Raw genomic sequence first — 12,762 nt, 5'->3', positions numbered from 1 at the left:
CATTCCCCCACACTGACGAACTGAGAGGATTGTGACTCGGCTGAATAAAGACGAAAAGGCGGAAAGGTTCAACACAAGCATTACAAGACAGAGTATCCTCTGGGATCGTATACGTTATCGAGTACAAAAGTGTTGAAAAACTACCCGATTGGCCGTTGCGATAACCGCGGTCTTGTCTTTTCGACACCCAATTAGAAACTGCCCCATCTCCTAAACAGAGCGGTTTCCCTACCTGTGATCTCGACAAAGCAGATCCCTGCTGCCTTTTGTTCTGTTGCTGGGCCTGCTCCTGTTGTATCTGTAGCAAAGACTTGACAGGCTGATTCACCACAGGTGGTCTTTCACCCCACCCTGGTACACCCCGTGTCTGTTGTTCCCTCTTCTGCTGGGCCTGAAGCTGCTGCAGTTTGAATTCCCGCTGCACCTTGTCTCTTTCCTCCTGCTGTTGAATCTGGGTTAGAGACATAGTACCTGACACAGGGGTAGGAGAACCCCACAGAGACCCTCCTGACGTCTGCATAGAGAAACAGACAGACAAAACGGTGGTCAAACGTCTGTACATGAGCAAACGTTGAAACCGTTGACAGGTGGCCAAAATGGCCGCCCAACATCATGCCGCTTTCAAGGTGTCAAAATTACGTTATTCCATGAGAGTTATAACGGATCAATGTCAGTACCCGACCAACAGCGCACCTACCCCTCCCCTAACCCAACATTTACCCGAACTTATCTTCAGTTGGCTGTTGTTGGGTTAAGGGAGGAGTAAGTGCGCAGTTGCTACTACGATACTAACACTAACCGTTATAAGCCAAACCTGAAATTGGCCAAAACTTCCTCAAATTTCCTGTCCCTGTTCCTTTAATATGTCTCATACTTAAATCAATTCTCCGAGAAGGTAACCTCTCTAAAAAGGCCTCTTCCCACTGTCCTCAAAAGGCAACCGTTGCAAAAAGGTCAGCCTTATTAAAAATGACTTTCTCACCTGAGTTTCCTGTCTCTTCTGCTGCAGTTTCTGCTGCAACTCCCGCTGTTGCAATTCGGCTTTTATTTGCAAGTCTTTCTTTCTCTGGAGTTCTTGCTGTTGCTGCTGGAGTCGAAGAAGAGCTTGCTGCTGCTGTTGCCGTAGCTCGTGTAGTCGCTTCTGCTCCGCTTTCTGTTGCTCAAGCTGTTGCCGTTGTTCTTGTTGGCGTAACACTTCCTGTTGTTCTTGTTTCCTTCTCAGCTCTTCTTCTTGTTTTCTTCGCGCTTCTTCCTGTTTCTTAGAAAAATGATAAGAGAGACTTCAAATACTGTCATTTGCAGCTCAAGAAGTTTTCACCCTTTCCACCCTAACATCAGTATGCAAATTCTCCCGACTGATCTCTAATACATTTCTTAAGGTGCTTACAAAGAAAAATTTGCGAACAATCTCTAGCTTAGACGGTTAAGAATATATGAAAGTCATATATCTGAACTGCGGATAAAGACGTGGATGAAAGTGATCCTCGCAGTGATGTGCACTACTCAGGCAGTAGTGAAAATAAGGCCTGAAATTCAAATATATGACTTTCATGTATTCTTAACCGTCTATTCATCACTTCACGGATTTATTTAGAACCACCATCATGACCAGCTCCCAATTGGCTTGTTAGCTCAGTTGGTAGAGCGCTGCACCGGTATCGCAGAGGTCATGGGTTCAAATCCCGTACAGGCCTGAATTTTTTTCAGGCCTTATTTTCACTACTGCCTAAGTAGTGCACATCACTGCGAGGATCACTTCCAAATCTCTAGCTTCTTAAATTAGTAATCATTTCAAAATCCCTGAACCCAGCCATCTGCTTCACACACCAACCTTTCTGAGTTCTTCTTGTTCTTTTCTTCTTCTCTCCTCCGATTGCCGTCTTTCCTCCTCCTCTTGTTGTTGTTTCTTGAGCATGGCTGCTTCTTGCATGCGTCTCCGTTCTTCTTCCTCTTGCTTCAGTCTCATAGCCCTGGCATTAGCTTCTCTTCTTTCCCTTTCAAGCTGGATAAGAAAGAGGAATATGGTAAGAAATAGGCATCAAGATATGACGCCAATGCTAGCGAATCAACAAAACTATAATAGCCTTACCCTTGCCTGCTTTTCTTTCTCTTCTTCCATTCTCTGTATTTCCTCAAAGGATGGAACATTCTGTTGGCTGAAAAAATGGAAGGAAATGTTGAAAAAAACACTGGTCAAAAATAGGCTTAACATAGGCCACTTTCATATCGGAGGAGCTCGCAAATTTTTTTTCATTCTATTTCAACAGTTTTCTCGATCAAGGCAACGGTTTTAACGAAAAAAGAAAGGCGCATCCGTAAGTGTCATTTTAGTAAAAATTGAATAACATCAAGTTCCAAAAAATATATTTCTAAGAAATAGACCGCACTTTCTATCGCTTTACTGCCGTCAAAACCCACACAGAATGTTAGGAAAACACTTGAAAAGGTTTGTAAATCGCTCGCCTTCGGCGTGTGATTTGCAAACTGTTCGAGTGTTCCCCAAGATCTCAAGTGAGTTATTACGCTACTAAACTGACAGAAAGTTTGATTTATTGCCTTTATAAACAAACTTCAATTTTCTATGGGTTTGCCAGTGCAATAAACGAAAGGTTTTGACCAATCAGAGTGCTTGTAATATATCAGTTTTTTAAAATGAAAACCAATTAACACTCTTTATAATTTGCCCGCAATATCGGCTTGTCATGGAATAGAACCCAATCAAGACAGAGAAAGATTCCTGATCGATACATGCAGAAGAAGCCAAAGTAGAAAGCTCAGCACCTAGGACACTCAAGACAACTTTACCTATTTTCTGTATCCCAGCCTTTTCCAGCCGATGTTGTTGTTACAGGAGACCAAGGACCAGGTGCAATGATGGCTGTAGAAAGAGGAAACTCAATACAATTTCTAGATAATCTCCGAGTTTTCTTACTATTCATTTTTTCAGCCTCTTATTTATTCTTCTTTCAAAACTCTATGCCATGCTCAGAGGTGTAACTCAGATTTTCTAAGGGGGGGGGGGGGGGAAGGGGGGTTAGGAAGGCCATGGTCACCAAATTTTGCTCTAGCACGGGAAAATGGTGATACCATAAAGATTGATCGTTTGTTGCAAGTTTTCATCATCTCAATGAAAAGGTTTGTATGTTGCTGACTTGAAAACTAGTGTGTCCCTAACAAATCAGGAAAATTTTTAAAGCAATGAGCACCAAAAAGGGCAAGGTCAAACTTACAAGGAGAAGCTTGGGGTGGCGTTCCAGTGCCCCAGATCGATTCAGCGTGCGGTGACAGAGTTTGGGGTCTTCCTTGTTGGGGTTGCTGTTCCAAGTGATGGACTCCTGCCTGCTTTGCCTGAGGTTGACCATGCTGCGTTATAGGAGATGAGCTGTTTTGTGTTGGGGAATGCTGAGGTGGTGGTGGCATCTGCTGCATCTGTTGCATTTGCTGTTGGCTATGTTGCAGTTGTTGTTGCTGGGAGGAAAAGAGAAAGAGAAACACCAACATCATTTTGTATTTTAACATGCTGAAGTATCTTAGTTATTATGGTAGCTGATGAGATAACTATGTTTACATCTTCTCAGAGCTACGAGGCCCCACCCTACCTTGTGAGTAAGCCCTAATTATTAACCTTGGAAGGCATATGTTTTTCTGCCCAAAGATTTCAAAGGGGAGAGGTTTGCCAGTGTCTGGCTCTAACAGTGAGGATTAGCAATGCTAGAACCCTTGCAGACCTCTCTGTCTGAGGCTCTGATAAGACTAACAGACTGACAAACTTGGAGGAAGACTATTGAGGTAAGGCTAGAGAGGAAAGAACAGACTCAACCTAAAGATGACTTCATTCTTGCCATACCACTATCTCTGCTCTGTTTGGTCTGTTGTTACTCTACCTGCATCATCATTGCTTGCTGATGGAACAGTTGCTGTTGAAGGTAGTGTTGCTGCATCAGATGTTGGTATTGCTGTTGTTGGGCTAAGATCTGTTGTTGTCTCTGAATGTGTTCAGGAACAACCTGCAACATCACAGTTGAACAGCTCTTTCGCAATTACAATATACAACTAAAAAGCAGTTCAATTTGCATGCAATTTAAGGTAGCTCTAATACATCTAACTACGAACACAGTTGACTAAATTCTTCCTAATGAATGCTTAAGTTGTAAATAAACTCATGAGCAAAGCTGAAAGGTACAAAATGTTGATTTAACACTAAAGAAAAATGAGGCTCATCAAAACCTTATTCCAGAAGAGTGATAAGCATCTAATTTCTCCTAACAAAATCACCCCCTTAATCAAACATCAAAGTCCCAAAAATAAATGAAATAATTGTGAACTTATGAGGCTCTTGACTGTTTAACAAATTCTTATTGTATGCACCTTAAGAAATGTATACAGAACAGTATGGAGAGTATGCATACTGATGTTAGGGTGTAAGGGGTTAAATTTTGGCTTTTTAGTAGCACCCTTGTGAGATAAACACAAAAATTCTTACCTTACAGGGAGGCGGCTGAGGACCAGGGGTGAAGGGCACTCTCCCCCATTGTTTAATAATCTCGCCTGCCATGTCACAATATTTGCAAATAATTGGAAAGAATTACAGACAGCTTTGTGTTAGTTACCTTGTGCACAAACCTATTGTCCAAAACACATATACAAGTATCCTATATATCTGACAGATTTATTCTTTTGTCACCAAACATTGCACACATATTACATCTTAGTAAAACTATTGATGCAAGGCAGGTATATGAAACCACTATTGTAACAAATTATCTCTAGTTCTTGTTCTGTACTCCAAGAGAGCTTGGGCACTGTAAGCGTAGGTAAAAAAACTGTTTGAACTTAGTAGATTGTCTTGATAGCTTGTAAAACCAACATATAACATTTCACAAACATATTGGCAGTATCATGAGTCCTCACAGAATGAAGTTCCTCACCAAGTGGTTGGAAAATCTCATCAATAGTTCGTTTGACCAACAATCCCATTGTGAAGTAACCATGACTAAACCAGTCTGCCATCTCAGAGTTGGAAAATGGACCTGTTTGAAAAATGCCCCATTAATGTTTGGGTAACTTGCACATACAGTACTGTTCAAAAGTAGGTAAACAGTCCCTCAAAACTAAATCCCCAATCCTTCACTTTCAAAAAAGCCTCAAGGATCAAAGCTTGAGTCGAGTCTAGATATGCATAATATTAGTTTTGAAACCTTTAAACCCAGTTTTGAGATATTTGTGTTTGATTTGAGATGAGGAAACAAAGGAATTTATGCCCAAGAAATTTTCACATGACTCAAAAATTTGCTGCCTCTTGTCTAACTCACAGGATAAAAATCATTATAACCTGCTTCCTTGCTGATGAAGCAAAACTTTGCTCAAACTACTTGCAGTTCTGATTTTTTTAACAAAAAGCTCAAAATTATCTTATTTTACTATCTGCAGGATCCTCTTCATTGTCTTGCACCTGAAAGTTGTTCATAATTCACAGTGGTAAAGTTACAGAATTACATGAGCCACTCCGTGGACCATCTGGTTCCTGACTGCCAAAACAGATAACTTACCTTGCACTTTGCCCTGTGGATCAGTGTAACTCCATTGCACCTCTTCTGTAGTTGTTGGTGAACTGCGATATTCCTGCTTCTGCTGTGTAGTAGGTTGTTCCCCTTCTTTTAAATCCTCCTATTGAAAGATCAAAGGAAATTAAGTTTTTTTTACATTATACATGTATGTCCTATTGTTGAGAGAAATAATATGGATGGTTAGGTTCTATAGTAAATTCAACTCCAATTTTTACTGGTGGGGAAACAGTCAGCATGCATGAACCTGCAGCATGCTTGCAGTTAAAAACCCAAGTCCTACTGTGGCAAAAATGGTGTAGTTCTGAAGACTTGACACCATCAAGTAGGCAGTTTTTTTTGTTCTGTTGAGAAATTGCTAAATTGTATCTGATCACAAATTACCTGTGCAAACTTTGTAGCTAATGAAGCTTCATGGAAAACAGTTTTTGTAATGAGAATCTGAAAGTCTCTAATTTCTGGATAAATTAATCACATCCACCAGAAATGCTATAATATCAAAATGCACCATGATTTCCGATACCAACCTCCTTTTTTAGGAAGGGATAACATGCACTTAAAATCCACACAAACTTGTTTCTACCATGAGCAGAAAGCAGCAGAAAGAGAAATACTACATGGATCTTATGAAATAGAGATTTAAGGCCACAAAATTGTTACCCTACCTCTTCATCATCATCTAATGAAGCCACAAGGTTTTCCGCAGCTTGTGCAAAATGGTCCATGTTAGGCTCGTCTTCTTTCAGACTGCCAGCAGCTTGTTCCAGCATTGTTGAGGATGTGGTGATGTGAGCTTGTGGAGGTACATGGGCGAATGGTTTGTTAGGTGCATTGGATGGAGTAGAATTAGGTGTTCTTTGCTGTGAAGTGGAGGAGTGTGATGGAGATGGAGGTGGTGAAGTTGTAGTTGAGGGAGAAGGTTTGCATGTATCTGTTGTTTGATGTGTAGAAGGTGGTTTAGCGGCTGGTGGTTTTTGTTGTTCTAATGTTTCTGGTGGTTTTCCTTCACTGACAGGTCTTGTTCCTAAAACCCATGATAAATAGAGAGGTCAATCACAAACTACAAAGCATGGAGAGGCAACTGACCATTTTGAAAACATAAGAGTAGGGATAGGTTATGTTTCACACTATGCCAAGAGCATAACCCAACTCAAAATTTACATGTGTCTTTTGGAAGCTTTCAATACAATTAAAATTATTAAGAGGTAGATTACTTCTAGTAGCAATAAACAGTTTACACCAGGTGACAGACCTGAGTCAGAGTGTTTTGTTTGGACTGCATCCTTGTCCTCATCATCCCAAACATCTGGTGGTTCTTCATCATCACTTTCAGACTATTTACAACAGAAGCATGTTGGCATTTGAAGTCACAACAAGGAGAAATACACCCCAGTAACCCACCACTAAGAATTTTATTCTCAAATCTGATCCATGGCAACATACACAAAGCTGTCATCAGTTGAAGTTAATCCTTGTTTCCATAACATTTAACAGCTGGGAGTACCATTACCCCCCCCCCCCCCCCAGCATTTCATCAGACTTTCCTGATAATTCACCAATACTCATTTATACTCCTGGGTGGGCAGATGCACTGTGAAAGTGACATGATTTGCCCATGAACAGAGCATGATGAACTAGCCAAGTCTGGAACTCAGATCTCTAGACCCACAGTCCAGTGCATGAACTACCAGGCTACCACATCTCCCATAACAAGTTATCCATGAATATTCATTAGAACTGAAGTTATAGCATAATAAAGGAGGCAACAAAATAACAAACAAATGGGTCAAGTTTATATACATTTGTTACAATTATCTAACCTGATTTCCCATATTTTTATCTCTATTTTCAACATATTTTCTCTCATCTTTACTTTGGCTGTCCTCTTCCTTTTGCTAACAAAACAAAACAAAACAAAACAATGTTTTCAGTACCATGGGAGAGGTGGTCCATAAGTAAACATGTTGAATCAAACAGCAATTATTAAAGAATAAACTTTACGAATTTCCCTCCATTGTATATAATCCAAATTTTAATACAATGCATTGACTGCTAGATTCCACTGTCCTATGTATTCTGTGATTTTTTTCCCTTCAGATACCTAATGACTTGTTCTGTATGTCAAAATTTCAGAGGGTTTGGTCCAACTCCCAACACACTGAAAGCAAATTGCACTAGCATGTTACCTCCCAAAGTAACACAGTACAGCACATGGCATAGACAATGGTAAAAGCACTCAAAAAGTTAAATAGGATGAAAAAGACTTTTTTAGAGATGGAGAAGACATAACAGGCTACCTTAGACACAAATGCTCCTGAAGAATCAAATGTGCCAGGAGTTGTAAAATCTTCATTATCATCATTACTCCATTCAGGGAGCCTGTCATAAGATGAGCCCCACCGAACATCTTCATTATCATGATAAGACCGACGACTGCCACGTGCTGTTTGCCACTCGTCATCAGGATGACCTCGTTCTCGATAGGACTCTGTTCCCCCTCTCCAGGATGCACGGCCTCTTGACGGACCACCTACAGAACAATATGGAAACCTTCTGATTCTGATTCCCACTGCTCACTATGCAATATGTACTCTTACAACCTGCAGGTGTGTGCAGTGTCTTTCTCTGTTTTACAGGCAGGTAGACAATTAACCCTTGAACCACAGCAAGTGATGAACATGTAACCCAACCCTATAACATCCTTACATCATCCAGCAAACAAGAAATAAGAATATCTACTTGAACTGATCAAGTAGTTTTTTTCTTGATCTGAAACCAGATTCTTGTAATTGATTTATAGGGTAATGTGTCACAGCTAGATGGGAGATTTAACAATCAGATCCTTGAAAATAAATGGAATGAATAAGAACCCTCATATCCAAAAAAATGCAAATGAATGAAACAAAGCATCATTAACAAGCCCCACGCATGTGGGGAAATGACAAGTACCTTCTACTGTCAGGCAGTTGCCAAACATAAATCCTTAATAATAATGAAGAAATATAACTAATTAAAACTACTTTCTTGAGTCCATCCATCACTCACCTCCTCTCCATTTGTCAGATCTGTCAGAGGACCGCTGTCCAGATATTCTCCAGCCATCATCGTCATCACCAGACCTCCAATTGCCGCTATCTGATCTTCTCTCTGCTCGTTCCCAAGATGTGTCACTTGAGAGGCGAGGTCGAGCTAAAGATGGATCATACCCTCCTCTGCCAGGACCAGATGGACCTAAAACAACCGGGCAGAATGATCAATCAGCATCAGTGATGCAGATGTACAATAACACTCAAGCTGTTGTTCTCTGAATGATCCCTTCCCAAAACAGGAAAAGCAAAAATCACCTATTTATAAATAAACAGCAATTCTGGTTACAGATGATGAAACTGTGATTTTCTCATTTCACAACTTAGATAAGAACTGCACCTTCATCAGGAAAAACAAATTGAAGCAAAAATGTACTGCCAGTTTTGAATTAGCTTTATTTAAGAGCAAAGGGCCATCAGGAGATTATTATCCATGATCTTCAACAGTTTTCCCTGTCAGATAACAAAAATACCCAACCTGATTCTCTAAGGCTTGGTGATCTCTCAAAGCTTCCACGACTAAAACACAAATAGAGCAACTGTTACCATTGTAGAGGCCTTGCACATGTTTGATACCCATCAGAGAACAAACTGTAACTCTGATAACACAAGCTTTTAATCAACTTAAATTGATTCACTTCAAGTTGTTGAACAATCTCTTCTCTCGCATATTTTTAAGGTCATTACAACAGAATGCAGTGATTAAAGAAATAGGTTAGTGAAGCAATATTCTAACCTGTTCTCACTCCATCCCTGCCTGCGGGTGTCGCTGCCTCGTCCAAAGCCTGCCCCACCCTCTCCCCTGGTGTCTTCATATGATGTTTGTCTTGTATATCCCCCATCCCCCCTGCCACGCCCTAAGAGAGAAGAAAACAACAAAAGAAAAAAGATAATTGTTACACAAAACCCTCATAGATCAACAGCTTCTCAGGGAATTTAAAGAAAAAGTGTGAATCAGAGAATGTGAAGTGTTCAAGTAAAATTTGTAGTGCAACAGTTCACAACCTTAATTGGAGTATGTTAGGAATTCTATTAGCTCTGAGATTGTTTTTTCAAAAGATCACCTTTAGCCACCATCAATTGTAAAATGGTCACCATTAAAAAAGTTTTGTACCTGGGAGTTACGGAATGATGAGGAAGAAAAAGAGAAGGAAAGAAAGGATGGCTTCTAAAGGAGATCTCATTTAACAAACAATATAAAACCAGTTAAAATACAAACCACATTACCTCTAATTCCACCCCTACCCGGTCCTCTAGGCGGGCCAACTCCTCGCATTGCACCACGACCCATTAACTTCAAGACGGCATTACTGTTAACAGACCCAGCAGAGTTTCTCTGAAAAAATGAAATACATTTTAAAAAAAGAGACCAAATGAATCAAACATCACTTAAGTGGGGTTGTTAAGCTTTATTTATGACAAAATCTCAGAAACCAAATTGTACATTGACAGAGGTCAATTAATAAATTTGACTTGAGAAATTAATTTTTTGCAATAGTCAGAGATAAACACTAACCAAGTTCAAGGTCTGAAATGAAGCAAGTTTTTCTGCTTGGATTTATGACCTAGGCCATAAATCTGAGCAGAAAAACTTGGACCTTAATTCACCATACTGATGGAGAAATTGAGGTTAGGGAGATATTTATTATATCTCTGGGTTCATAAAGAGGGGGAAATGTTTCAACTCAGACAAAATTTTGAATTTTGCAGGCTGTATGGTGAAATACGACCCACTATATTGACAAATTATAGTGAGAAATAAAAACATACCGAGAAAAAAAAAATAATGCTTGATACGCATAGAGAGGCAATGGAAAAAAAGTAAAATAATGGCTTGACATTATCTTCTAAATTGTCAGCAAATTCTTGAAGCTAAAATTTTAAGAACTTCATAGCAGACTGGGCAGAGAATTGACATGCAGAGCTTAGAGGTGAAAGGGTTAAAATATTGTTATCATCAGCACCTGTTCCTCCTCTGTAAATTGTTGAAAAGCTAAAGGAAGAGCAGGTCGAGTTCTACAGATTGAATCAAACAACTGCAACTCTGGGGGCACCATGACATCCTCACTGAACAGCGCCAGCATCTCCTCCTTACCATACCGGTGCTCAGCAAGTTTGTACTTTGGCCCAGGGGAAGGTGGAGGAGAAGTAACACTGTTACCACTGGACAGTGCACGCAACCTGCAGTGAGCATTTTAAAGACATTCATGGGTTTAAATGCAGCAAATCCATGCAAAGTAGAATTTCAGAATTTCATGCATAATAATAATAATAATAATAATAATAATAATAATACTAATACTATGTTCAGGAGTTTGGGAAATAGTTTGGTCACAAGGCCTTTGCATTGTATTACTAGTAGAACTAGTTTTTCCCCACCCCCCATCCCACCACCCCCAAATCTCCCATGTTGTGGCAGGCAGTGAATTCACTAATGGATTATTTATTTACACTTTTACAAACTGAAGATGTAAAAAGCCAAATCATGGAAGTTATTAAAGCTGTGATCCTTCAAAGAGAAACTGCTAGGAGTCATCGAAATTACACTGTGATAGCATCTTCATACTTTTTAACGCCATTCTGTTAATATTTTTGTTTGTCCAATGCAGCACACACAATAAGTACAACCTCACTTCTTTTAAAGAACAAAACATGAACTATGATCTCCCATATTTCACAAACCAAGTGAAAATAAAAAAAACTTGAAAGGGTCATTAACATACAAATGTCAATAAAGAGTTACAAAAATGCACACATTAAATTTTTGATGCAGTGTTACTGGTAAGGTTATTTTAAAATACAGGGCAAACATGTCCACATGGAGCTTATAACTGGTACAATCCCATTTTCACTTAGAAAGCAGTGATCCTCCAGGCAAAAAACCAACAACAAGACATTCAAATGACCTCATTGCAGTTTCCCCTTGACTCAATGAATTTTTTGATAGCAATTACTTCTCCAAATTTAGGGCAAACCATCTTATTTTCAAGGGGTTGGGGAGAGGGGTGGAACCACTTTTGTTCTCTGATTGTATTTTTTTGTTTTTTAATTGCTTCCTTTGGAAAGTGGAAAGAATTTACTTTAGCCTTGTCAAAAGTGAGTTCAACCTCATGAGCTGAAAATAATTTCCAATCAGCCAGCTTGCCTTAGGAAAAGGTACTCTCTCACTCATAAAAAGTACATCAATTTAATATCATTTGTAAGTCCCTGTAATGCAAATTGAACAGTCTGTTGTTTTTTCTGGAAAAGAAAAACAACGTTTTCCAAGCGAAGCTAGCATTTAAACAACATTTAGGAGAAGCGCCAAAAAAATGTTAAGTCAAGAACGTATATGGTCTGAGGAAAAAAGGAAAAACTACACATAGGCTGAGTTATCAACAAAAATGGTGTCTCGCACTATTCACACCACATCAAAGCGCGTAACGTGTCGGAGTATCAGCTGATGTAAGTCGTAAATTAAATGCAAAGTGTGAGCGACTTCTGCTCACTACAAGTGCATATGTTTTAAATTGCCGTCGTAATTTCGTAATAAACCCATCCGTCAAAGAAAGAAGTAGTTCGTAATAATTTAAAATAATACCAATTAACATATTTTCCGCTTACCACTCCGGTCCAAACGTTAGAGTTTCCGACATACTGATTCCTAGGTGCAAAAAAAACAAATGAACAAACGTAAGATAAGACTGAGATTACGAGAGATTTTTATTCAGTGACATCAAATTTAAATAGAAACCGTTTGGACAAGCACAACAGGATTGGATTTCATTGCATGGAAAATTTTACTCAAATAGATCAATCACAAACATATATACGTTCAAATCGATTAAAAATTCACAGTGTCTCGGAAGTACGGGAAAGGAGAAGTGAGTCCAGTTTGCTTCGCCCGCAGGCTCGGCAGCTTATAACTCCGACGAAGCCAGGGGGCAGGGAGAAAAGACAAGGAGTAAGCTTTCGCACTGCAATAATAGTACCTTCGAATATTGTCTTGTAGCTCTGCAAGAGCTTTGCAAATTCCTGCGTTCAAGTAAAGGTGAGAGAAAAATGGCGAACCTCGAAATTTACAAGTTTGATCACGTGGTTAGTTTTTTCAATCTTTTCCACATCGAGCATAA

General features: G+C 39.5%; 1 protein-coding gene across 1 annotated transcript in view; it reads right to left on the bottom strand.

Annotated features, from left to right (window-relative positions):
* LOC113680486 (GRB10-interacting GYF protein 2) overlaps window positions 1-12,754 on the bottom strand; it is an 18,831-nt gene extending 6,077 nt beyond the window's left edge. The window contains exons 1-22 of the mRNA XM_089180060.1: window positions 12,622-12,754; window positions 12,254-12,293; window positions 10,615-10,831; window positions 9,878-9,986; window positions 9,387-9,507; window positions 9,129-9,169; window positions 8,610-8,795; window positions 7,862-8,094; window positions 7,385-7,459; window positions 6,817-6,898; window positions 6,230-6,588; window positions 5,550-5,667; window positions 4,929-5,030; window positions 4,484-4,548; window positions 3,885-4,007; window positions 3,231-3,468; window positions 2,806-2,878; window positions 2,090-2,156; window positions 1,832-2,002; window positions 983-1,258; window positions 233-514; window positions 1-40 (exon numbers count right to left, since the gene is read on the bottom strand). The exon at window positions 1-40 is cut by the window's left edge and continues 253 nt beyond it. Coding sequence (XP_089036186.1) covers window positions 1-40; window positions 233-514; window positions 983-1,258; window positions 1,832-2,002; window positions 2,090-2,156; window positions 2,806-2,878; window positions 3,231-3,468; window positions 3,885-4,007; window positions 4,484-4,548; window positions 4,929-5,030; window positions 5,550-5,667; window positions 6,230-6,588; window positions 6,817-6,898; window positions 7,385-7,459; window positions 7,862-8,094; window positions 8,610-8,795; window positions 9,129-9,169; window positions 9,387-9,507; window positions 9,878-9,986; window positions 10,615-10,831; window positions 12,254-12,285 — 3,010 coding nt within the window. The 5' untranslated portion in view covers window positions 12,286-12,293; window positions 12,622-12,754. The remainder of the gene's footprint in view (window positions 41-232; window positions 515-982; window positions 1,259-1,831; window positions 2,003-2,089; window positions 2,157-2,805; window positions 2,879-3,230; window positions 3,469-3,884; window positions 4,008-4,483; window positions 4,549-4,928; window positions 5,031-5,549; window positions 5,668-6,229; window positions 6,589-6,816; window positions 6,899-7,384; window positions 7,460-7,861; window positions 8,095-8,609; window positions 8,796-9,128; window positions 9,170-9,386; window positions 9,508-9,877; window positions 9,987-10,614; window positions 10,832-12,253; window positions 12,294-12,621) is intronic.
* Window positions 12,755-12,762: the final 8 nt, after the last annotated feature.

The sequence above is a fragment of the Pocillopora damicornis genome, chromosome 8 (genome assembly GCF_964200805.1).
Source record: "Pocillopora damicornis chromosome 8, jaPocDami1.2, whole genome shotgun sequence".
Taxonomy (NCBI): domain Eukaryota; kingdom Metazoa; phylum Cnidaria; class Anthozoa; order Scleractinia; family Pocilloporidae; genus Pocillopora; species Pocillopora damicornis.
This window is presented reverse-complemented; position numbering and strand designations above follow the sequence as displayed.